At 44.3% G+C, this 26,124-nt stretch overlaps 1 protein-coding gene across 4 annotated transcripts in view; it reads left to right on the forward strand.

The window, feature by feature from the left end:
- SMAD9 (SMAD family member 9) overlaps positions 1-26,124 on the forward strand; it is a 74,069-nt gene that overhangs the window by 17,264 nt on the left and 30,681 nt on the right. For 2 of the 4 annotated variants that reach the window (XM_051831791.2, XM_051831792.2), the window contains exons 2-3: positions 16,078-17,000; positions 22,336-22,937. In XM_051831791.2, coding sequence (XP_051687751.1) covers positions 22,526-22,937 — 412 coding nt within the window. In that variant the 5' untranslated portion in view covers positions 16,078-17,000; positions 22,336-22,525. The remainder of the gene's footprint in view (positions 1-16,077; positions 17,001-22,335; positions 22,938-26,124) is intronic. The other 2 variants (XM_017350172.3, XM_051831793.2) reach the window with 1 other exon arrangement.

Here is a 26,124-nt window from a genome sequence, read left to right on the forward strand (position 1 = left end):
TCACTCCTCAAATTCGCACAACAGCCTTGGTTATCTGAAGCCAGGAGCCAGGGACCCCATCCACATAGTGTGAGGAATGCAAGTACTTGGGGCGTCCTCTGCTGTCCCAGGCCACGTTAGCGGGAAGCTGGATTGGAACTGCAGTGTAGTTGAGGTGCAGTGCAGGTGCCCCAAGCAGCAGCTTAACTAGCTGAGCCACAGTGCCCATCCTGGTTTAATTTTTCTGAGAATGATAGCTTACAGAGCTTACAGTAGAGCCTGTGTAATGAGACCGGTAAAGGACCTCAGGATTTATTTATGGCTAGAGGGAAATGCCTCTAGGGGACTTTGTGGGGGGGGGGGGGGGCGGGGCTAGGTTGATTTTTGAGTAATTACTCTGAAACTTAAAAACCAACTTTAAAATCTGTACATGGAATGCTCTAAAATCTGCTTTATTTGAATTATAGCACAAGAAAGCACTGCAAGTGAAGTTACAATACAACTTAGAATTAAAATTATACTTTGGATATTACTGACAACCACAAAACTTTAAAACTATAAAATAACACAAGAATGCTTACAGTATGTCATTCATTGAAATAGGCAGAATATGATACATATCTATAAAAAATTCCTGTTTTAAAATATATATTTATTTGTAAAAAAATACACACAAATGTTAAGAGTGACTCTTTGGATGGATGAATAGTGATTATTTGTGCCTTCCTTTTAGAACTTTCTAATAATTTTAAAGATTTTTTTTTCCTTGAATGAGCATGAATTACAAGGAAGAGAAGGGAGGGGAGGGGAGGAAACCTCCTAGCATTTGCAAATATGCCACAGGGGTTCCAATACATTTTTAAATGAGAATGGTGGTATTGCAGGAGTGCTGGTACCTGTGTTGCAGGAATAGTGGCAAGAGCAGTCTGTGGTCTCAGTCGCTAAGATCTGTGTCTAAAAATGGCTACAGCTTGAAAGCAGCAGAGAAAGCTCTCCAGCAGCTAGAAGGGGCTGCCCACCTTCCAAGAAGGCTATCTGCCCTGGAGGGCTGCCCTGAGCTGCTGCTCAAGACTGCCTGGCTAAGGTTTTTATGCCCTCACTAGAGAAGAAGGTCGCCTGATTGGTGTATGCTAATAAAGTATGCCACAGGAACCAATCAGGGAGTCAGCAGAGCCTGAATATGAGTGGTTCAGCCAATCACAGCATCCTAACGTATAGCTCATTTTACATGGGGAAGTTAGGAAAGTTCTCAGGTCCAGGTGGTTCTGCAGATGTAACAATATCTGAAGATTAATTTGTATATGTTTCTCCTTTCTCCCCCTCCCTCAGGGCTCCTGGAGAGCTATAGCATTTATATTTTTTCTACCTCTCCCCTCCCCTCCCCTTTTCTCTTCTCTTCTCCCTCCCCTCCACTCCTCTCTCCTCCCCTCTGCTCTCCTCTCCTCTGCTCTCCTCTCCTCTCCCCTCCCCACCCCTTCCCTCTTCTCTTCTCCCTCCTCCCCCTCCCCTCCTCCCCCTCCCCTCCCCTCTTCCCCCTCCCCTCTTCCCCTCTCCTCCCCTCCCCTCTTCCCCCTCCCCTCCCCTCCTTTCTCCTCTCCTCTCCTCCCCTCCCCTCCCCCCCTCTCCCCTCCCCTCCTTTCTCCTCTCCTCTCCTCCCCTCCCCTTCCTTCCTCTCCCCTCCCCTCCTTTCTCCTCTCCTCTCCCCTCCCCTCCCCTCCCCTCTCCTCTCCTCATCCCCTGGAGTCCCTATCAGTGGGATCTGATATATATTTGAGACATCTGGTCATTTGTAGAAGAGAGTTGGAAAGGCTGAGAGAGGTCAAGGGAATGGAAAGGGAAGAGATTTTTTGAAAGATATTTAGAAAGTGAAATTCAACAGGTTGGGCTCTAGGTGGGTTGGAGTACAGTGAGAAAATGAGGGAGAAGTTAATTTTTAATTTCCTCCTTTTCATGGTTGTCAGTGTAAAATCATTTCATCTCTGTTTTGTAACCATCATCATTTCAACTCTGTTTTGTAACTATGAATTACTTTTTGTTTTGGTCAACATAAAATTAATAAGAAACAGCAATTCTCTTTCTGTATAAGCACTTATGTCTGAACCTGTTTGCTTTTTGCTAAAGTGGGTTGAAATAACCCTAAATTACAAAGCTTCAAGCTGGCCAGTAAAGTGCTGTTTCTTTAAGGTGAATTAATATCTAAATATGGAAGCCGTGATGTAAATCCTGCTGTGTTCAGCCTAAACAACTGCACTGGGTAACATTCCATAGGCTAATTTAAGAAACAAAAAGCACTAAGTTTTCTATGCTTAGAATTCAAAATTTAATCTATGTGTAGCTATTAGTAGAATAAGCAGAACAAGTTCTCAGTGAATATTTAAATCCACATTCAACAGGTGTATCTCTGGAATTCCATTTCCTTTTTATTTAAACATGATCCAAGTTGAAAAGACCTGTGATCACTGAGCAGAATCACGATTTAAGAGACTCAGCCACTTGGTTCTCTTAACAGAGGGTTACAGGAATATTTGATAATCTGGGGACATTTTTGGTTGTCATAGGGTGATGGAGTGAGTGCTGGTGGCATCTAGTGACGCTGCTGAACATCCTAACATGCACAGTCCTTGCGCCCCCCAACACAAGTATTGGGCCCCAAATGTCAATAGCTCCGAGATGGAGACTCCTGCATTAGACCCTGTGATGGGTACTGACACGCACGGGAGCTTGTGTTTTAATATGGGATATATATCCAGATCACGTGTTGCTTGCGGTAAGAAGATAATTGGCATATTTCAGTACCAAGCATTGGGACTCACCAGAAATGGGGTGACTTGGGAACACTGGAGAAAGCGTAGATTTGAGGATTTAGGATTGATGGAACAGTAGAGGAATCTCACTGGTTAATCTGACTTAAGACTAAAAGGTGCTGTTGGAACTGACTGCAAGATGAGGGTCTTGAGGGGAGGTGGGTAGGTTGGAACCTCTTGCTACTCAGCCACTAAGGGAACATTGGTAGCTGTTCTAAAGCTATTCTAAGTGCAGGTTAAGATTTTATTGTGCTTCTGTCTACTAAGAAATATTGTTAATTTAACAATAAGAACCATAGTTTACATGTCCTCTAAGTTTCCTTTTTATTTTAATTAACTGATTTATTGTGTAATATTTGGTGTGTTCAAAAGAATATATGGAGAATTTATATGTAATGACAGAGGAGCTGGCGTTGTGGTGCAGCAGGTTAAGCTGCCACCCGCACCATCAGCATCCCAAATGGCACTGGTTCCAGGCCTGGCTGCTCCACTTATGATCCAACTGCCTGCTAATGTACCTGGGAAAGCATCAGAAGATGGCCCAAGTGCTTGGGTCCCTGCACCCAGGTGGGAGACCTGGATGAAGCTCCTGCCTTTGGCCTGTCTGACCCCCAACTCTTGTGGCCATTTGGAGACATTTGGAGGGTGAGCCAGTGATTGAAGATCTCCCTCTCTCTTTCTGTCTCTGTCTCTGTCTCTCTGTAACTCTGCATTTCAAATATAAAAAAAAATCTTTAAAAATATTGTGCTGGAACATAATAAAACATATATAATCTGACAACAAGGTGTAATAACGAGATACATAATGTTACTGATCCCATGTCTTCTTTGTGCCACTTCTCTACTTCCTGCCTACAAGTATTTTTGTTTTTGACAGGCAGAGTTAGTGAGAGAGAGACAGACAGACAGAGAGAAAGGTCTTCCTTCTGTTGGTTCACCCCCCAAATGGCTGCTACGGCGGCGTCTGTGCCGATCCAAAGCCAGGAGCCAGGTGCTTCCTCCTGGTCTCCCATGCGGGTGCAGGGCCCAAGCACTTGGGCCATCCTCCGCTGCCTTCCTGGGCCACAGCAGAGAGCTGGACTGGAAGAGGAGCAACCGGGACTAAAACCGGTGCCCCATCCGGGACTAGAACCTGGGGTGCTGGCGCTGCAGGTGGAGGATTAGCCTAGTGAGTCTTGGCGCCGGCCTGCCTACAAGTATTAATGTCGTGAATTTTATGTTTTTATTGTGGGATATATGTGTGTATCTCCATGATATTTTGTTTTTATGTTTTAACCTTTATAAAAATGGGTTCACGGTCTCTGTGGTCTCCTAGTCTCTGTTTCTGTTCATTTAATGTATGCTCCTAAGATTAATCCAAGTTTGTGTGTATAGTTTGTTACTTATAATATCCCATTGTGAGATTATTCCATCATTTATTCATCCTCCAGTTGATGATGCTTGAGTTATTTCTGGATTTTTGTTTATTTGAATAATAGTGCTTTGAATATTGTACCATATGGGTTCATTTCTTTAGAGAAGTGTCTGTCACTTTTTGGAGAGCTATAACCCACCAGACTTCATATACAGATCATATGCTCCATCTCTTACCCTCTCTTTTTATCGCTGTCTCTCCCTTCAAAAATTTCAAGAATAATACCTTCCCCTTGCTATGAATAATAACTATGATAAAATCCAGTTTGTTTATAAAAATACAGTCTGTTTCTAAAGATACCATAAATTGATTTCATTAATCATTTCTACCTGAGGCCTAAAGACTAGTGTAGGTTATACACCAGGTTGTGGGATGACTAGGTCTTACGGTGTGCAAATTGCAACTTTACAAGGCAATGACATTTCATTTCCAAGATGCTTGATCTGGCTATTCCTCCCAATTCCTGGGAGTCAAACTGTTAGAAACATTTGACAGTTCAGACAAAATTAGGTTTTCCACAAGAAGTCTATTGATTTATGTGAGGACATATTACTGACTTTTACTTATGTTCTGATTTTATAACTAAGTATTTCTACTCCAGCAAGCTGCCAGCATCCTAGAAGACAGGAACTCTGAGTTACCCTGTATTCTGTTTGTGATTGCATATAGGAATTTCTTTACATTTTCTTTGCTTAAACTACATCTTGCTTATTATTCTCTTTGCTTTGCTGCTCAAGCTTGCAGCTATTGATCCATCTCAGTTGTGGCTTCTAGCTTGGTTACTTTTAAGTGAGTCAGCACTGAGAAATTACCTACTAAGTAAAACTAATTATCTACTAAGTAAAACTTAAACCTACTGAGAAAATAGCTGTGTTGTTCCTGCTGTAGGACATGACATTTCATTGTAAGAAGACAGATCTCTCATAGACAATTGGTGATGTCAATTTTAAGATTTCTTTAGGCCGGCGCCATGGCTCACTAGGCTAACCCTCCGCCTTGCAGCGCTGGCACACCGGGTTCTAGCCCCGGTTGGGCCAATGGATTCTGTCCTGGTTGCCCCTCTTCCAGTCCAGCTCTCTGCTGTGGCCCAGGAGTGCAGTGGAGGATGGCCCAAGTCCTTGGGCCCTGCACCCGCATGGGAGACCAGAAGGAAGCACCTATCTCCTGGCTTCGGATCAGCGTGGTGCGCCGGCCGTAGTGGCCATTTTGGGGGTGAACCAATGGAAGGAAGACCTTTCTTTCTGTCTCTCTCTCTCACTGTCTAACTTTGCCTGTCAAAAAATTTTTTTCTTTATTTGAAAGGTAGGTTACAGAGAGAGAAAGAGATTTTCCAGCTGGTTCACTCCCCAGATGGCCACAATGGCCAGTGCTGGGCCAGGCCAAAGCCAGGAGTCAGGAGATTCGTCCTAGACTCTCATGTAGGTGGCAGAGACCCAAGCACTCGGGCCATTTTCCGCTGCTTTCCCCAGGCCATTAGCAGAGAGCTGGATCAGAACTGGAGCAACCGGGGCATGAACTGGCACCCATATAGGATGCTGGCGTCAGAGGTGGAAGCTTTACCACTATGCCACAGTGCCAGCCCCAGTGATGAGCATTTCCAAGCTCAAATATTTGGTTAAACTGTTAGGCTGTTTGCTGAAAAGTTTAGGTTGATTTTGTAAAAATTTGACCCCTTCTAACAAGGCTTCATGGTGAGAAGTAGGTGTGGTTAGTGTGTGGGCCTTGCCCTCCTGTGTAAGAATGTCTTTGCTGGGACTCTCTTTACTCTTGCCTCTATATGCTGGAGTGACCCCTCTGGACTTCTGCTGTGTTTCATGACTCCTTACGTGAAAGTGGACTGGCTCCTCTGGATTCAGTGGCTGACTCTACACAGGAACAGTGTTTGTTCTGCGGGTGGTCAGCTTCGGTGTTCGTGGGTCTCCTCCTGGTCGTGGTGATCGGCCCTGACCCTGTCTGACTTGCATGGCTGCAGCAGGCGCTAACCCCTCTCCAGTTCAACCTTTCAACTCAGTGGCACAGGCAAACCCAGTCATCCAATAAGGCCATTTTTTTGTATATTTCAACAACACTCTCCTCCTTGTTGACAAAAATATTTCCGACATGGGCTTGCACCCTGTCATCTTCTGTGTGCTTTTCTGGCTTGAGAAGGTACAGAGCTCATTACAATAGATGAGCTCACTTATTCCAGTACAGATTGAATTTTTTGTCTTGTTTTTAATTTCTGGAATTCTTCCCCAACAGTGAGAACTGAAGAAGCCCTTTCTTGTGCTGGGGTAGGGAAGGCAGCACGCAGTTCAATGGAGTTGAAGAAGTGGATGCATTTGCAGGGCAGAAATACTAGGACTCCAATGGATGCCGTGTCCTCAGTTGCACTGTAGCTGCCTTTTCAGAGGGTCCCACTTGGGGAAAATGCAGAAGGTGAAGCAGCCCAAGCTCATGCCATGCAGTCCTTTCAGCCCCGGTCTAGGGCACTGGGGAAGCTGTCCTGTGGGTGCCAGGCCCAGTGCAATGAGGAAGAAGCCTTTGCTTGTGTGTAGGCCAGCACTTCTAGACTCACTGCAATGAAATCACTCTGTTGCCACTTGTGTTTACAATACAAACAAAATAAAGCAACAGGTTCACCCTTTCCCTCAGTAAAGAATTTAGTTAGACCAGAATTAGTACCCCCCAACACCAACATGTATTTTATAATGTTTTTAGGACTGAATGTTTGAAGTGGGTTAATGGCATTGAGTCCTGCCTTAAAGAGTTCTTTTCCCTCAGGTAGTGAAGATTTTGAGTCCGGGGAACTATTGTACAGGGTTGGCACGTGGAACAGCACCTAACACCAGGGAGAGACTCCATAAGTACTCAGAGACTAAATCTAAGAACGAATGAACAATCTGAGAAGTACTTCAGGCAGGCTTTCTGGAGGGATTTCTTTTTTTGTGCTCTCTTTCCCATCCCCCACTCTGCCCCCTGGGCATTTCCCAGAGGATATTTTTGTAAGGTCTTTTATGAAAGAATATCTATTACTAACCGCAAGGAAAGATGGTAAAGTGTTTTTGGTCACAAAACGTTCCATTCATTCTTCTCAAGATTTTTATTTCTGGTCCAGCCTTTTGGTACAGTAGGTTAAGCTGGTGCTTATAACACCAGCGTTTCATATCAGAGTGTGGGTTTGAACGCCAGCTGCTTTGTTTCCAATCCAGATTCCTTCTAATGCACCTGGGAAGGCAGTAGATGATAGCCTAAGTACTTGGCCTCTTGCCAAGGGAGGGAGACCAGGATGGAGAGCCTGGCTCCTGGCTTTTATGTGGCCCAAGCCTTGGCTGTTGTGGCCATTGGAGAAGTGAACCAGTAGATAGAAGATTCTTTGTCTCCATCTCTCCCTCTCTGCCTGCTGCTCTAATTTTCAAATTAATTAATTAATTAATTAAAAAAATTGTGTTTCTTGGACAACCAAAATGTGAAAAAGGACAAGTGGAATATCAAGGGTTGGCCGGCGCCACTGCTTCCTGGCTAATCCTCTGCCTGCAGTGCTGGCAACCCAGGGTTCTAGTCCCGGTCGGGCCAATGGATTCTGTCCCGGTTGCTTCTCTTCCAGTCCAGCTCTCTGCTGTGGCCCGGGAGTGCAGTGGAGGATGGCCCAAGTGCTTGGGCCCTGCGCCTGCATGGGAGACCAGGAGGAAGCACCTGGCTCCTGGCTTCGGATTGGTGCAGCATGCCACCTGTGGTGGCCATTTGGGGGGTGAACCAACGGAAGGAACACCTTTCTCTATGTCTCTCTCTCTCACTGTCTAACTCTGCCTGTCAAAAAAAAAAAAAAAAAAAAAAAGAAAGAAAGAAAGATCAAGGGTTGTATTATCATTGTGAACTACAGGGTGGAATTAAGGGAATTAAAAAAATTTAAATTTTAACATAGGAATTGCTTTTCATTTTGTTTATTTTCTAATTTTTTTTTTAATTTATGAGAGATAGGGTCAGAGACCATTGGAAATCTTCCATCCCCTGTTCAGCCGGGGCTGAGCCAGGCTAAAACCAGAACCCTGGAACTCAATCTGGGTCTCCCATGTGAGTGGTAGGGACCCAAGTGCAGGAGCTTTATTTGCTGCCTCCCAGAGTATGCATTAGCAGGACACTGGATTAATAGCAGAGCCAGGACTCCAACTTTGATATGGGATGCAGGTGTTGCAAGCAGTGTGTTTTTTGCACCAAATATTTACTTGTAAAAATCTATCATCCCTCCCTTCCTTCCTTCCTTCCTTCCTTCCTTCCTTCCTTCCTTTCCTCCTTCCCTCCTTCCCTCCTTCCTTCCTTCCTTCCTTCCTTCCTTCCTTCCTTCCTTCCTTCCTTCCTTCCTTCCTTCCTTCCTTCTCTTTCCTTCTTTTGCAAAGAGATGGAGAAATCACAGATACAAAGCTTCCCTCTGCTGAAGCATTCCCTCAGTACCCACAACAACCCCCAGCTGGGGAACCTGGAACTTAATCCAGTTGTCCCATGTGGTTGGCAGGGAACTGACTACTTGAGCCTTCACCTACTGCCACATAGGGTCTGGTTTAGCAGGAAGCTGGAGTCAGGAACAGGGCAGGATCATTGAACCCAGATACACCAATGTGGGATGCCCAAGGCCAAACACTACCCCAGGGAGTTAACATGTTTTTGAATGAGTCCCACATGCATGGCTTGTGCGCTGTCATATGAGAGGTTCCGAGTGAAAACCACAACATTTTGCAAAACCTGCTGTACCCTCTGTGTATCGTGTGGTCAGGATGCAGTGCTGTTGCCATGCCACCCGCTGACATCTTCCTACTTGGGCTGTGATGTGTTTAGTTTTGAGAGAAGGGAGAGGGAACAAGGACTTGCATGTGTGTTGGAGGAGAACTCATTTCTCTTGTTCCTGAACACTCTCTGGGTTAAATAAAATGGCATCCGCGCTGTCCTGAGGTGACTTTACAACACTGAGAAGTTCGAATGTGCCTAGTTACTGACAAAACAAATTTTAAACACTCACTTAAAAAAAAGAGAGAGAGAGAATATCCCTTTTGCGGATTTGAGCCCAGCTATTCTATGTGGATATCATCTGATATTTGGAACTCTACAGCTTATCTGTTTTGTGAAGAACATACTGGTAACATTTTGAAAAATGGTTCATTGAATTCGGCAGTAAAATAATACTGTGTTGTTTTCAAAAAAGCTGGAATGGCGGTAAAAATCTTAAAGTTTTAAGTATGTTTGGTGTTTTGATGGGCAAAAAGTTTATAAGATAAAGTGTCCCCCAAACTAATTTGATTTGTTTTGCATTTGGGAACAGTGGTGTTCTTTAGTACCCAACAAAAACATTTAGACAGTAAGATGGCACAGTACATTTTTAAAGTTAAAATTATATTTTGAAGTAGAAATGTAAAGTGAGAGCTTTTAATTCTACTGAAGGGTCTAGATTGTTTCTGACCACAGAATTAGATATGTCTCTAGCAGGAAAATTTGTAAAGCTTAGTAGTTGACGCCAAGGACTGCAGTGGAAAAAGAGCCTGGTAAATGCTTATTGAGTGAAAAGCTATTTATTCCTGAAAAAGATGTATGTGAATCAGATTGTTGTACATTGAATCATAGTTGTACATGGTGTATGACTCATTTTGTAAGATAAATAATCTTTCCCAAGTTTATATTTGTGGCAAACCCAGATTTTTATGGATCAGACTTGCTTGCAGCAAGGACACCTTGTGTTTTCTAAGATTTGGTTTATTCTTTTTGAGGTTGCTAAGGTAAAGAAAGTTTGGTGATTTTGTTAAAGGGCAATAGTTATCCACCAGTTTATAAACAATTCAGTAAAGATAGATTTCTAGGGTCTACAATTTGTAATTGATAAATCATTCATGCTGAAATCCTTGGCCTTGATTCTTAAGAATGTGGGATGTTTTATAAACACATTAAGAGTTACAAATATACAAAGGAAGAAACAAAGAATTGCATTACCAGAAACACAATGATATAAATATCTGTATACATGAAATTTCAAGGCACATTAATACAAATGAGCAAGCATTTTGAGAATGCAGTCTATATTAAGAATGAACTCTGAATAAGAGGATACTATGTTTCATGCAGCCCTTTTTGGGTTCTACTGTGAGTTAAAGGCCCATTTTGGTTCTGTCACTTGGTTTTGCTGCTGAGTTCTAGGTGTTGAATTAACTTTTAAGGTAAGTCACACCTCCTGATGAATGGGTTGTCCATGGAAGTATGGGACTTATTTTGGGAGTGAAAGAAACACGGAGGCACACTTAATAGAGTTAGTAGTGCACTACTTCCTAAATGGATATCAAAACTCATCTTCCTTTATTCTCAGTGAGAGATGGACCAAGGAATGTATGTACTGCTTCACACATGTTGAGGAAGGGTGGGTGAAGTTCCATCTCCATTAATAAAGAGTTTACTTAGGAAGAGATTCACTTACGCATTTTCTTCTGAATCAGAAACAATGCTTACAAGAACAACGAGTGAAACATAACCCCTTCTGCAGCCCTCTTCTCAGTTTTCTGTATGATTTTGCTGACTTGGGAGCGTTTTCCAGTTGGTACAAACTACAAAGTGAAGTATCTTCCACCCTTTTCTCCTCCAGTTACCGTTTCCTGTCCGAAGGCAACAAGTGTGGTCTGTTTTCTTCTTTTTAAAGATTTATTTGAAAGACAGAGTTAGAGAGAGAGAGAGAGAGAGAGAGAGAGAGAGAGAGATCTTCTATCTTCTATCTGCTGGTTTACTCCCCAAATAGCCACAACATCTAGGTTTGGGCCAGGCCAAAGCCAGGAGCCTGGAACTCCCTCCAGATCTTCCACATGGGTGGCAGGGGCCCAGGTACTTGGACCGTGATCTACTGCTTTCCCAGGTGCATTAACAGGGAGCTGGAATCAGAAGTGGAGCTGGGGCTTGAACTGGTACCCTGATAGGAGATGCCAGCACTGCAGGCAGCTGCTTAACCTGCTGTGCCATGCTCGGTTTTTTTGTGCATCCTTTCAGGGCTGTGAAAGTAATGATCTCCAGTCCCTTCCCCTGAGCTATTATATATAAAGGATTCAAAGGACCATGAACCTATCACCTGTCAAATTTCTTACCAGTTCAAATTTCTTCTGGCTTCCTCACTTCCAGGTGACTGAGTGATGTACTCATCATCACAAGGAGTGTTTAGGAGTGTTCATTTTTTTCCTGCTTGAGGGCACTGCCTACTTTACTAGAAATGTGGCCCATTTGTGTTTCGAGACATTGAGACTTGACTGTAGTGATATTTCTGTGCCCGGGTTGACTGCTTCTTTCTTCAGCTCTGGTCTGTCCCTTGTGTCATAGAACGGGGAAGAGAACCCTGAATTGAGACTGAGCAACCTAAAAATAAGCAGTGCTGGTTTTTCAGGACTAGAGCTGTTTCCTGAGGCCCCTGGGGGGATTGGGACCCTGGCTGGCGATGGCTGTGATGGTCTCCCAGGCCATGTAGGAGCTTGCCTTTTGCTTTCTTTCCCACTCTGACTCTGCTTCCCATCTTCTCCTTATGCATCATGTCTCTCGCCCCACCTGCTCCTAATCTCACTAACTCACCTCTTGGTCTCACCTTCCTGGTGGGCAAAGGGGCCTGTGTCCACCTGCTGCACTCTCCACATTCCTTTCTGTTGCCCCTCCCCCATGTGAATTCTCCTTTTCACTAATTTCTCTTCATCTGGGAGATGCCCTCTAGAATACCTGTCTTTAAAAGGAAGACAGAATACACTGTGCTAATCCTACCTCCCTACTACTGCCTCTGCCCCTGCAGGGTGAGCTGCCCACCACCCCCACCGCACCCATGTTCCTCTGTCATGTCTTCTGTTTGTCAGCTCTGCTTCCTCCCCCATTTTTTAAAGATTATTTATTTTGAAAGAGTTACAGAGAAGGAGAGACAGAGAGATTGTCCATCTGTTGGTTCACTCCCAAGAGGGCCACAATGGCGGCAGCTGAGCCAGACTGAAGCCAGGAGTCAGGAGCTTCTTCCAAGTCTCCCACGTGGGTGCAGGGGGTCAAGCACTTGGGCCATCTTCTACTGCTTTCCCAGGCCACAGCAGAGAACTGGATCAGAAGTAGAGCAGCCAGGACGTGAACCCACACACCGGCACCCATATGGGATGCTTATATCACAGTCTTTTTTTTTTTTTTTTTTTTTTTTTTTTTTTTTTTTGACAGGCAGAGTGGACAGTGAGAGAGAGAGACAGAGAGAAAGGTCTTCCTTTGCCCTTGGTTCACCTTCCACTGGCTGCCGCGGCCAGCGCTCTGCGGCCAGCGCACCACGCTGGTGCTCCTCCTGGTCTCCCATGGGGTGCAGGGCCCAAGCACTTGGGCCATCCTCCACTGCACTCCTGGGCCACAGCAGAGAGCTGGCCTGGAAGAGGCGCAACCAGGACAGAATCCGGCGCCCCGACCGGGACTAGAACCCGGTGTGCCGGCGCCGCAAGGCAGAGGATTAGCCTAGTGAGCCTCGGCGCCAGCCACAGGCAGTGTCTTAACTCTAGGCCACAATACCAGCCCCCTTCTCCCCCATTTCATTCATTCCCCCTGTGAACTGCCAGTATGACCATTCAAAAAGATAAGTCAGATCATTCCACTTTTTTGCTTTTAAATTTATTTTTAAATTTTTATTTCAGAGGCAGAGAGAGAGAGAGAGGGAGAGAAATCAAGCCGGGGTGGGAATACAAGCAGGGAACTCAATCCAGGTCTCACGCATGGATATCAGGAGCCCGACCACTTGATTCATCATCGCTGCTCTCCAGGGTCTGCATGAGGCGGAAGCTGCAGTCAGGAGCCGGACCTGGGGATCAAACCTAGGCTCTCTGATGGCAGATGCAGTCATCTGAATGGGTTTTTAGACTCATTCAAAGGCTGTCCTTTTCACTTAAAACCCTTTTCCTATATGTTGCCTTCAAGTTCCAGCATGGGCTGCCTCCAACCCACATCTCCTGTCTGTCACTCTGGCGCACTTGTCCTTGGCTGCAGGCTTTTTCTCTCTCAGTTCACTCCCCAAATGCCTGCAATAGCCAGGGGTGGGCCAGGCTGAAGCCAGGAGCCCTGAACTTCATCCCATTCTCACACGTGGGTGGCAGGGACCTAAGCACTTGAGCCATCATCAGCTGTCTCCCAGGCACATTAGCCGATAGGTGGATCAGAGGCAGAGAAGCTGGGACTCCAACCAGGATCTCTGATAGGGGTTGTCCCGAGTGCGAGCTTCACCCACTGGACCATGGCACCTGCCCCCAGTCATGTTTCTGAGCTCTGGAAGGGTGAGGGCCATGTCTGCTTTGCTCCCTACTGAGCAGTAGCTGACAATGGGCACCTGTGGGTGCATTTGTTGAAAATGTGTGGTCGACAAATGCGTCTCATCTCTGGCCCAGGGCTGTTCCTTTCCTTTAGGGTACAGAGCCAGTCCCGTGGTACCACAGGTTTGTTTAGGATCTCAGCATTTTGAGATTGAGACGCCGTTGGATGCTTCTGCGTTACCTTTGTGCTTCCTCGCTCACTTCTCCATCACGTTCTGTTTCAGTTCAGCTCAGACTCGGCCTTGGGTGCAGTGGGCCCTTGGCAATCCATGTAAGCCTGTCTGGGGAGAAGCCCAGTGTACCCTCCTCCCATCTCCTTTGGGAGTGGGATTATGGTGCAGTGGCCAAGAGTGAGGACCTGCAGCCAGACTGCCGGGGCCTGAATCTTCGCTTGGTAGTTGTGTGACCCTGGGCAAGCTCCTTCATCTCTGTGTGCCTCGGTTTCCTCATACTTGTGAAATGGAATTTTTTTTTAAAGATTTATTTATTTATTTGAAAGTCAGAGTTACACAGAGAGAGGAGAGGCAGATAGAGAGAGAGAGAGAGAGAGAGAGAAGTCTTCCATCCGATGGTTTACTCCCCAGATGGCTGCAACGGCTGGAGCTGAGCCGATTTGAAGCCAGGAGCCAGGAGCTTCTTCCAGGTCTCCCAAATGGGTGCAAGGGCCCAAGGACTTGGGCCATCTTCTACTGCTTTCCCAGGCCATAGTAGAGAGCTGGACAGGAAGTGGAGCAGCCAGGTCCACCCATATGGGATGCCAACACTTCAGGCCAGGGCGTTAACCTGCTGCGCCACAGCACCGGCCCCTGAAATGGAATTTTTAAAAAAATATTTGTATTTATTAATTTAAGAGGAAGAGTTATAGACAGAGAGAGGGAGAAACAGAGAGAGAGGTCTTTCATCTGCTGGTTCACTCCCCAGATGACTGCAACAGCTGGAGCTGTGCCAATCCAAAGCCAGGAGCCAGGAGCTTCTTCCGGGTCTCCCACGTGCATGCAGGAGCCCAAGGACTTGGGCCATCTTCCATTGCTTTCCGAGGCCATAGCAGAGAGCTAGATTGGAAGTGGAGTAGCCAGGACTCGAACCAGAGCCCATATAAGATTCCGGAGCCACAGGTGGAAGCTTAGCCCACTATGCCACAGCGCTGGTCCATGAAATGGACTTTTAACCCTATCAAGCTGTGGCTGTGATTGAAAGTGTGCACATCATGAGAACAGCCTGAGCCTTTCTCCCCTCTCCGGTGTTATCTCCACTGACCTCAGCCTTCTTTAAACAGTCATCCCCAGCACCTGTTCGTCACAGCAGCCAGCTGTTCTTTCAGCTTCCTCCACTTCCCTCTCTAACTTTCTCTTCTTTGACTGTCTTCTCATTCAGTAGTTTTTTGTTGTTGTTGTTGTTCAGTCTTAGGGAACATAGGATCTTTGGAGAATTTGAAAACAAAGTGCCTTTGGGCTGTCTGCCTGTGAGAAAATATATTTGCACAGTTACCCAAAATGAGCAGACAACTCAGAGATCTGCTGATGCCCCGGATCCTTCCATGGCTCCTGGAATGGAGCCTGCACTCTGAACTGCCAGCCCTCTGTCGATTTCTTTGGTGCTGTGGGCTGTGCTCCAGCCTGCAGTCAGATGCTGTGTAGGCCCCCAGAGTACTGGGACTGTCCTTTCACAGATGTCAGGGACCTCTGCATACAGGCAGCTGGAAAAGCCACCTCCTAGAATGAGAAATCACAAAGTCCTTTCTGTGTTGTGCAGCGGCATGACACTACCCTGGTACATGCATGAGGTAACCAGTGACACATTACAGCACTTACTGGAAACGGGTGAGAATGACAAGGAGGTTGAAGTGGAGACAAATTTAAACTCATCAAATTGTGTGTGTGCATGTGTAAAATTCAGCTTCTTTTAAAGTGTATACAGTAATGAGACAAGCTATATATGTGTGTCAGTGGTGATAACCACCATTTCTAGATGTTCTTTCAAATCTGTTTTTTGTACTTTGAAAACACCTGTTCCTGCTATATCAATTACTGGTTCACAAAAAGTGATGTAAAAATAGTTAAGAAAACAACAATCCTTGAGGGGAGGTAACATGTTCCTTCGGTAAATGTATTCAAATCCTAAATTTGGTTAGTAAACCATTTTATAGAGAGAATACTGAGGTTTGGAAGAGTGTTTAAAAATCTGAAAAAATGGAATTAAAAAAAAGTTTATTTTGGTGCAAAATTTTTTAAATCCATGCATAGTTTTTTTACATTATGAATTTTTCATCAACTTTTTGAAGACCCTTCATATGCAAGAATTTCAAACATTTTTGCATCAAAAAACGCTTACCTTCTAATTCCATTTTCCATGAAACTTTTAAAAAATCTATTTATTTGAGGCAGATACATATAAACGAGAGAGAGAGCCAGAGAGAGAGCGAGCGAGGGAGCTCTCAATCTGCTGATTCACTCCCTGAGTGCCTGCACTGGGTGGGACTGGGCCAGGCTGGAATCAGGAGCCAGGAATCAATCCAGTTTTCCTGGGTGAGTGGCAGGAACCGAATTACTTGATCCCTCTCTGTTGCTTCCCAAAGTCTGCCTCAGCAGAAAGCTGGAATAACAAACGAGCCAAGAATTGAACCCAACCACTCCAGTATGGGACATGGGCATCTTAATTGACATCTTGCTGGTAAGCTAAATGCCTGCCTCCCCACAAACTTTTGGAAGGATCCTTGTACTTAATGATGGCCATGAATCACCGGGTCAAAGTCAGCGAGTATGAAAAATTGAAAGCAAACAGCACAGAATGACACAATGATGTTCCATGGTGGTGACTGTTTTTCGGTTGGGCTCTTGCCTAACAGAAAAGGGCTGCATGAGCCCCTGGCAGTGTGCAGCCTGCAGCGTGATGGAGGCCTCCTGGCTACATGGACGACAAGCAGTGCCTGGGAAGGACTGCCCACAGGCTCTGTGTGCGCTGTGCTTACGCACACTCCAGGGCACTTACTGACATCTATCTTCAACAGTATTTTTTTTAAGTTTTATTTTCTTCAGGATTAAAAAAAATCACCAGTTGAATCTTCCAAAGAGACCAAGGGAGTGGAAATCATCTTCAGTAACTGATAACAGGAGTTGGATTTAAATGGACAACTTAAAAATAAAAAAGCTCATATCTCGCTCAGCTGGGTAACTGCATTTTAGTGTGGAATTAGGCACACTGAAAGCATGGCGTGTGCATGTGGTCGGCACAGCTCCTCTTTTAAGTGGCCTTGTTTATTTTAAAAAACTCGAAGCTGAGAAGTTGTTTTGCTCATCCAGTTGGAGTTTATTGTGAGCCTTTGTGGTGCTGTTTTCGAGCTGCAAGTGTGCGAAGCTGGCCGTGAGTGAGCCTGCACTGCGTGCGTTCTCCATGCCACAAGAAGGGGCCTCTGATGGTCACCAGAAGGCGTTTGCAGACTTCCGGGGGTTCCGGACGCTGGGTGAAGCACCGACAAGTCATCTCCAACACAGGAACACCGTGTGTACCTTTCACTCTTACTCCTTTGTGGTAGTAAAGATAATACTGAAAAGAGAGGGACATCTGGAGAGCAAAGTGGGAACTGTTTTGTATTGGTGACATTTGTATGTATCAGTGGTGGCTGTGGAAATTAAGGTTTGCTTTTGTCCTGCCCTATGCAATGGGCGGTAAGGGTGAGGAGTGAAGGTCTCCGTCTCAGTCTACCCTGGAGCAGGCAGTGTAGCATCACCAGCGTGGAGTCCTGTGGTCTCTTGTGAAACATCCAGCCAGCAACCACAGAATCATAGAACCATCACCCAGACCCTCCCTAGAACGCTGAGTCCCACCTTGATTGGCAAATGGAGAAATCCTGGGGTCCAGAGAGACCACAAAACTTGCCTAAGAGCATACAGTTGATCTGTGACTGAGGGTTACAATTCTCTTGCAAAAGTAAGGACAGAGATATGCAAAAAAAAAAAAAAAAAACCTTAGGAAATTATCCAACCCAAGTCAATTGCTTTTTGAACTGTGATTTAAATCCTTCTAAGTGCATCTGAGTTCTCTTCTCAGGAATCTTTCTAGAACCCCCCGGGTTGAGCTAAGACCTCTTGTTCACAGGCCACCCCTTGTGTCCCTCTGCCTCAGGTCTTGTTCTATTTTGTAAGAATTACCATTACCTAGTTACATGTCTGTTTATAAATGCCCCACTCCATGCATCTTTCCATGGTGCTTCATTTATTGCTTATTTTGTTTTTTTCTACTTTATATGAATGAAGTAACTCTATAGGCTATAAGAATTGCCCCCTGACCTGTTTTTTTTAATGATGCCCCTCTGAGAGTGCTGTATTTTAATCATGGTAGGAGAGCTCCTAGAGTCAATTTGCATTTACATTTTCTGATGGTGGGAAGAATTTCTGAGCCAGGCTGACACGTTGGAACACCCATAGGCAGAGGAGCACCTGCACTGTGGATGCCCCTGGCCCCTGGAGAGAACCTGGGAAAGGAGCTTTGTTCCTCTGATAGCCAAGACATGATAGGAATGAAGATGGAAAAGCTTTTATGCGCCCTAAACTGCGCTGCCTAGAGGAATACAAACCACTGGCTTAGACAAGAACTTGTGTGTTAGTGAGATTCCAGGTTTAATTAATTTTTGACACTTAATTCTCTATTAAAACACATCAAACATGCACACAAATATAGGACATTATATCATGAACACCCACATGCTCGCCCGTTACGTTTTAGTTTCTGATATTTTCTATTCTCTTCCTTCCCTACCCGGAGTCCACTGTGATGAATTTGGTGTTTATCATCTGAGATTCTAAATGTGGCTCTCCAGGGTCTCCCTCAGTGCAGAGGCCTCTGTTTACTGGGACGGGAGCAGGTCTTGCAGCAATAAAGTCATGGTTTTGGAGCCACTGTGAGGCTCCTGCAATGACCGCAGTGCGGCAGTGAGATCAGATCTCAGAGAGCCAGGCTTTTCAGACTCTAGATCTAGACTAGTTGGAGTCTCCCCAAGGGACAAAGAAGGCGGATGCCCTGAAAGTTGAGCGGTATGGAGTAGGAGTAGTGCTTTTCAAACGTTTAGGAAAATTTTATTCATTTGAGAGGCAGAGAAAGAGAGAGGGTCCTCCTATCCCCTGATGCACTCCCCGAATGCCAGCAATGGTTAGGTCTGGGCTGGGGCTGAAGCTGGGAGCTGGGACCTCATTCTGGGTCTCCCATGTAGGAGACAGGAACTAAATCACTTGAGTCATAACTGCTGCCTCCCAGAGTCTGCATTAGCAGGAGGCTGGACTCGGGAACCAGAGCCGGGTATTGAACCCAGATACTCTGAAGTGAGATATGGGCATCTCCACTAGCAGGCTAAATGCCCACCCCCAAACTTGGATGATTGTACACCATAATAACAACTGTATTTTGCATTGTAACCGTAGACACAGCTCAAGTGACCATGCACGAGCACATACACACACACACACACACACACACACACAGAATTCCTACCTGTGAATGAAAAGTTTTTTTTTTAACTAAAATTTAATGAATATAAATTTGCAAAGTACAGAATATTGATTACAATGACTTCCCCCCCATAACGTCCCTCCAACCCGCAACCCTCCCCTTATCCACTCCCTCTCCCCTTCCATTCATGTCAAGATTCATTTTCGATTCTCTTTATATACAGAAGATCAGTTTAGCATAGATTAAGTCAAGATTTCAACAGTTTGCTCCCACACAGAAACATAAAGTGAAAAATACTGTTTGAGTACTAGTTATAGCATTAAATCTCAATGTACAGCACACTAAGGACAGAGATCCTACATGAGGAGTAAGTGCACAGTGACTCCTGTTGTTGACTTAACAAATTGACACTCTTGTTTATGGCCTCAGTAATCACCCTAGGCTCTTGTCATGAGCTGCCAAGGCTATGGAAGCCCCCTGGGTTCACTGACTCTGATCATTTTTAGACAAGGCCATGGTCAAAGTGGAAGTTCTCTCCTCCCTTCAGAGAAAGGTACCTCCTTCTTTGATGACCTATTCTTTCCACTGGGATCTCACTCGTGGAGATCTTTCATTTAGGTTTTTTTTCCCCCCAGAGTGTCTTGGCTGTGAATGAAAAGTTTTAATGAACTTATTTTACATACTACTGTACTGTTTCCTTTTTAGGTGCCCTGCCATATAGTCTGTCTAGGATTTTGCTTTGTATTCCATTCCAATAAATTGATTTTGCATGCCATTTGTAGAGAGGAACCCACAGATTCAAATCAAACATAATTTAGGAAACTGTTAGCTGTTTCATGGAGCAAAAAATCTTTTAAAAATATATTTAGTTTAACTCTGCTGAACATTTTTATAAAAAGTCTTTTCTCTACCACTGACTTCAGCTTAAAGATTTATGACACAATTTACTAACAACAAATCCCGTGTAAAACTAAGCAGAATCCACAGTTCTTTTGGGGTCCCAGTTCCTCTGCATTTTGCTACTTCTCCTCCCCAGACCTCCTGACCTCTTTCCACCGTTGCTTTCAGGCAGCCTGTCTGGATTGCGTAAACAGATCTTGAAACAGTGACTTAACTATACTTTATAAATTTGCGATTGTTAAGCCACAAAACCAACCTTTCCAAACAAAACCGAGTGTAAGTCAAACTGCCAAGTGACAAAGAACAGCGCTGAGCCCTCAACTCTCCTTTTCATCACAGTTTACCTCTGCACAAGCCTAAATAAAATCCATACGGGGAAGAAACTGATGGGTGGCTTTATGCTCACTAAATGTCATCAGTTCTTGTGTAACCAGCCTGCCACCCTCTCAGATGAGGTGCCTGATAGTCACCATAGCAAGGGTTTATATAGCACCTTTGTTCAAAAGAAGTTTACATAATTGCATTCAAAAAAGTAAAGCTTTCCCTCTTTGGTGAAGCCAAGGAGAAAAATATACTTAATGCGTATTAAACAAGCAATTGTTGGAGATTATGAACTAGATTGATTCCAAGATACTAAAATGAGTCAGCTTGCTCCAGAATGTTACCAACAGCCACTTGAAACATTAATGAGGTAGATGGTTTCTCAAATCTGGAAGGAGAAGGTTTTGTTTAAGCCAGCTGTTACATAGACAGGGAAACGCTTTTCTGCCTCAGGACATTTAAATAGGACCATTGAATAACTGGGAAAGAATGTCTCTGAAAAACGAAGGCAAATAACAAATTTGCCCTGAAATGCAAAATAGCAAATGGACAAGAGTACCTTTCTGGTGTACACACTTGTATATTTGACTGTGTATGACTTCTAGAAAAGTAGTTCTCAAAGTTTTTGGTCTTGGGACCCCTTCCAATTTTAAAAATCATGGAGGGGACAGATGTTTGGGGCAGCAGTTAGGACATCACTTCCAATGCCCACATCCCGTACCAGAGTGCCTGGGTTTGTGAACTGGCTCAGCTCTCAACTTCAGCTTCCTGCTAATGTGCACAGTGGGAGACAGCAGGTGATGGTTCAACTACTTGGCAGCTGGCTTCAGCCTCAACCAGCCCTGGATCTTGTATTCATTTGGGAAGTGAATCAGTAGGTGGATGATATTTGTCTGTCTTTCTCTGTCCCTGACTCTGCCTTTAAAATAAATAAGTTTTTAAAATTAAAAAAATAAAAGTCTTGAGAACTGCAAAGAACCTGTGTGTATGGAGGCTTTACCTATCAATTTGGATCATTTTTGGAATTAAAACTGAGAGATTAAAATTTATGGATTCATTAAAAATAATACACCCTTTACAAATTAACATAAGCATATTTTTATTTAAAAGCCCTATTTTTTTTAAAAAAAGACTTTTAGACTAGACTGTCGTTTTTTCATATTTTTGCAAATCTCTTCAGTACCTGGTTTAATAGATGGCATTTGGCTTCTCATCTCCACTGCAGCATACAATCTGTTGTTATGGCTGAAGTACATGAAGAAGATTTAGCCCACACAGCTGTGTAATTCAAGAAAGGACCCTAGAGCTCCACCCCTGCCCCCTGCCCAGGGAGTGTCTCAGGGACTCCCAGGGATCCTTGGGGCACCCTTTGAGAACCACCGTCCTATGAATATTTGTTAAGAGGGCTGTCCCTGAGTGGTGAGATTATTAGCATTCCTAATGTTCCTGCTTTTCGCTGGCATGTGTGTATCTTCCACAGTGGAAATGCATTACCCTGAAAGTGATAAAGAGGACTGAGTTTGTCAAGGGAAGGTTACGTGGGCCCTAGAAACCCAGGCAGAGGAGTTTACCCTTGAAAAACCAAGAAGCCACACAATTCCTTTTTACTTTGTAAAAATGTTTGATTAACACTTGTACCTTTGGGATCCAGTGCAATATTTCAGTACCTGCACAGAGCATAAATGGATCAGATCAGGCAAGCAGCCATTCCATCTCCTTGTCTTTCTTTGTGTGTGGAGCCTGCCAGCTCCTCTCTCCAGTTCTTCATGCGGCAGGACATTCGTTATTGTGAGCTGTGGTCACCCCACTGCTGTGCATGTGCCATTTTTTCAAAAGGAAGATGATGTCGTAAGAGGCGTTTCTGGCAGAAGATGGGTTCAAACTGCCAGAGAGGAGAAGGTGAGAAGCTACAACAGAGGGGTCGCAGTTACCAGGTGAGGGGGGAAGTGCGCACGGCCTGCGATGTCCCTGGAAATGGAGAGACAGGGACAGATGTGTCAAGACGTTGTAAGTCAGAATGACGGAGGCCCGGGTATAGGAAATAAAGGAGAGGGCAGAGTCAAAGGTGACCGAGGGTTTGCAAGTTAAAACGTTTGAAGAGTGTTTTCTTCCTTCCATCTGTTGGTAACCTTTGTTGGAAGTGGCCCTGATGTCTTGTCTTGTCTTTCAGGGTTGGCAGCCCGATCAGCGGTTCAGGGGGCAGTCAGCACACTTCCCACCTGGAATCGGCCACAACTGCTCCCAGCAGGCGAGGCATGACACCTCGGGAGAGTCACCTGCCGCCGACTGCCCCCTGGCCTTGCAGGCTGTAAAGGGCCGGGTCTGGTTTCTGTGTGTGCTGCACCCCGAGGACCCCTCTTATGCACTCCAGCACCCCCATCAGCTCCCTCTTCTCCTTCACCAGCCCCGCAGTGAAGAGACTGCTCGGCTGGAAGCAGGGAGATGAAGAGGAGAAGTGGGCGGAGAAGGCAGTAGACTCTCTAGTGAAGAAATTAAAGAAGAAGAAAGGCGCCATGGACGAGCTGGAGAGGGCGCTCAGCTGTCCCGGGCAGCCCAGCAAGTGCGTCACCATCCCCCGGTCTCTGGACGGGCGGCTGCAGGTGTCCCACCGCAAGGGTCTGCCCCACGTCATTTATTGCCGAGTGTGGCGCTGGCCGGATCTCCAGTCCCACCATGAGTTGAAGCCGCTGGAGTGCTGTGAGTTCCCATTTGGCTCCAAGCAGAAGGAGGTGTGCATCAACCCTTACCACTATCGCCGGGTAGAGACGCCAGGTACGTCGTCTTGTTCAGGTTTGTGTTCAAGGTGAAGATCTCCACATAGATGGGGAGAGTGCTGGGGCCCCGAGAGAGAGAGAGAGAGAGAGAGAAAGAGAGAGAGATTGATTGATTCAGAGATTCAGCTTTGAGGAAGTAATCCAAAATATTGTAGTCAGAAAAATATAGAAGGAAGATATTTTCATTTCAATATACATGTAAGCTTTGTGAGATCTTGAAAGATGAAGGTTTATTTTAATGGGATGAGTCATTATATATTTTCCTTGTTCTTGGAGCCTTGAAATAGTCTTAAAATAGCCTTAATAATGATTAGCTGTTAAAAAAAAGAAAAAAATAAACATATCCTCCCCACCCCCCCTCACCCCCACACAACTGAACTGAACTGAACTGTCTTGAACTAAACTAAAGAAGGATTTTTGGCTGTCACTTTCCCCAAGTTCAGGTAAATGGGAAATCTCTCTTCTGGGGCTTATAACAGCCAATTAAAGATTTGCTGTGCGTCATTCCAGGACTGAAAGCAACAGGGTTTGGGGCAAGATTGACAGCTGTTCTTAAATGGTTTTATATATGGGGAAGTACCATCTAAAACCCTTCACACACACACATATTCCACCCCATCTCCCTTGTAAAGATTGGTGTTTATCTTCATTCCCTCACACTGGCTCCATAGTTTTACTGCAATTCTCTTTAGATTCAGTGTTTCTGTTGCATTTCAGGCAGGAATACAGATTTTATTGGTACCTTCTCTTTTTGGTTGGCCATTTGCCCCATTCCAGGAAACCAGAGGGCTGACACATCCGACACATTAGCTCAGAGAAATTGCCCGTGTCCGACTAAGTACCCTGGTGTTCTCCAGGTAATGGTTCAAGGGTTCAGTTTCCTTTAGAGCAGTGTAATGAGTGATTCACACCCAGCCCGTGTCAGCCTTGGCCAGGTGACTTGTCAGACCTGCAAAGCTTGCTGTCAGAACAGATGCTTGTGTGGGGGTGCGTCTCATAACCCCTCCATCCAGAGGCTGAGGCCCTGTGTGGGAATGATTAGGAGGCCCCACCTTCTGGGCAGATCTGATGCATTTTTCCTAAATTGTGAAGATCTTTGCATTTTTCCCTTCCTGATTCGCTTTGGACTCTGCATACTTGAAGTATGAGTTAGGACAAAAACGGTTTGATTCCCTTTTCTGTCTCAAAGAATTGAGTTATATTAAGCTTCCAAAACACACCCAAATGGAAAGATGTTCATTAAGAAATCATTTCTCCCTTCCTGAATATTGTACTTGTAAGATGTAACAAATTGTAACAAGTGTCTTATAAAATATATCTGGTTTTCCTTTTGAACACTCAAAAACTAAATTTTAAAGAACTGTTTGATATTTTGGTTTTTTAAATTATGCAATATCCTTTTAGGACATTTTGGTCTTACTGCTTTATGTATGACAGATAGATTTCCTGTTGTCATGTTTTTGGTTTGAATTTATAGAATGAAAGATGGATAAAGATTACATTAATTTAAGGTAATATTTAAACAACACAGATTTTAAAAATCCTAACCACAATTTTTGTAGAAGAAATATATTTTATATCTATTTAGCTAGTCATGCTCAAAGTAAATATTTTTAGAACAATGAAATCGTGAACTGTAACCAAGTTTTGCCTGTGAAAGCTCTCATTTTTTGACCTTTTAGTTTAAGTACACTGAATGCTGCGTTCTGATTTGTTCATTTACACATCCACTTACCTAGCCTATTTCAGTGCTTATGCAACTGTCAAGCTAGATTTTATTTCTTAAATTTCCAGTCCTTCAAATGAATAACTTTACAATTCAGATAAATAAATTAATAAACAAAATACTAAAAACACAAAAAATACAAGTTTTGAAATTACTTATTTAAACATATATAAAATTACCCTGTTAAACTGTTGTAAAATTTTGTGAACAGTTGCTGTTTCAGTACGAATCTCTTCACAGACTGGGCCCCAGCCATTGGTCAGGTGTCTACAGTTCTCAGACCACACCTGTCCTGGCACAGCTCTAGTAGAAGCTGGGAAAAATGTGTTCCAGGATGGTTTTCTCTGTGAAGCTGGAGGTTCTTCCAGGTGTGCCAATTCCTTTGTGCATAAAATATGCACACTAAAGATCAAGCGTTCCTAGTTCAAAGTTCTGAATCTGAAATGCTCTGAGACCTGAGCAAGTGCTCACAAAGTTTTGGATATTGGAGCATTTTTGATTTTACATTTTCGAATTAGGGATGCTTAACTGGTAAAATCTATGCAGATATTCCCAAATTTGAAAAACTTCAAAGTCTGAAACACTTCTGATCCAAAGCATTTCAGATAAGGGACCCTGAGTGTGTACATCCAAACCACGACTTTTGAAAAAAGGGCGGAAGTGTTGTTCAGTTTGGCTCTGCATCCCCATATGCCCCTGTAACTCCCGTTGTTTCCCGCTGTGTAGCACTGAGATGTAAAGATAGCAGGCTGCAGTCAGCTGCCAATGGCCATAGGTTCCTCATCTGCAGACTGAATCAGCTGCATATTGAAAATATTTTTTAATTGCATCTATACTGAAAATGAACAGAATGTTCTTATCTTTTCCCTTAAGAATGCAGTGTAACAGCTATGTTCATAGTATTCATGGTTCATACTGTTAGGCATTATGAGTAATCTAGAGATGGTTTAAAGTGTACAGAGGATATGCACAGGTTATATGCAAATGCTATGCCATTTTATAGAAGGAACTTCAGCATCCATAGATTTTGATATCAGAGGAAGGACCATATCTCCTGGTTCTAAGGCACAATTATATTTAAAAGGTGGCGGTCACAATTTTAAATTATATTTAAAAGCTGCAGTCGAGATGTGGAAACAAAATTTAGTCACCAGGGTTAGCTGAGTTTCAAAGGAAAGTATTTAAAAATACGATCCAAGCAAATCTAAGGCGTCTGTGACAGTGAGGTAGAACAAGGACCAGAGTGATACCATCAGTTTTCTTTCATTCACTGTCTTTGGTTTACTCAAATGGTAAAAAATATAGTCTTAAGATATTTTTCATGATAGAGAACAATGTATCCTTTCTTTCCTCTTGGTGCTTCAGATCTGCAGGCCATGAAGAAATAGAGGTCTCTGTATGCAGGAGGCAGTGTGGCATTATGCCAGGGATGGGCCAGGTTAGGAATACACTGTAGATG

The sequence above is a fragment of the Oryctolagus cuniculus genome, chromosome 9, assembly GCF_964237555.1.
Source record: "Oryctolagus cuniculus chromosome 9, mOryCun1.1, whole genome shotgun sequence".
NCBI lineage: Eukaryota > Metazoa > Chordata > Mammalia > Lagomorpha > Leporidae > Oryctolagus > Oryctolagus cuniculus.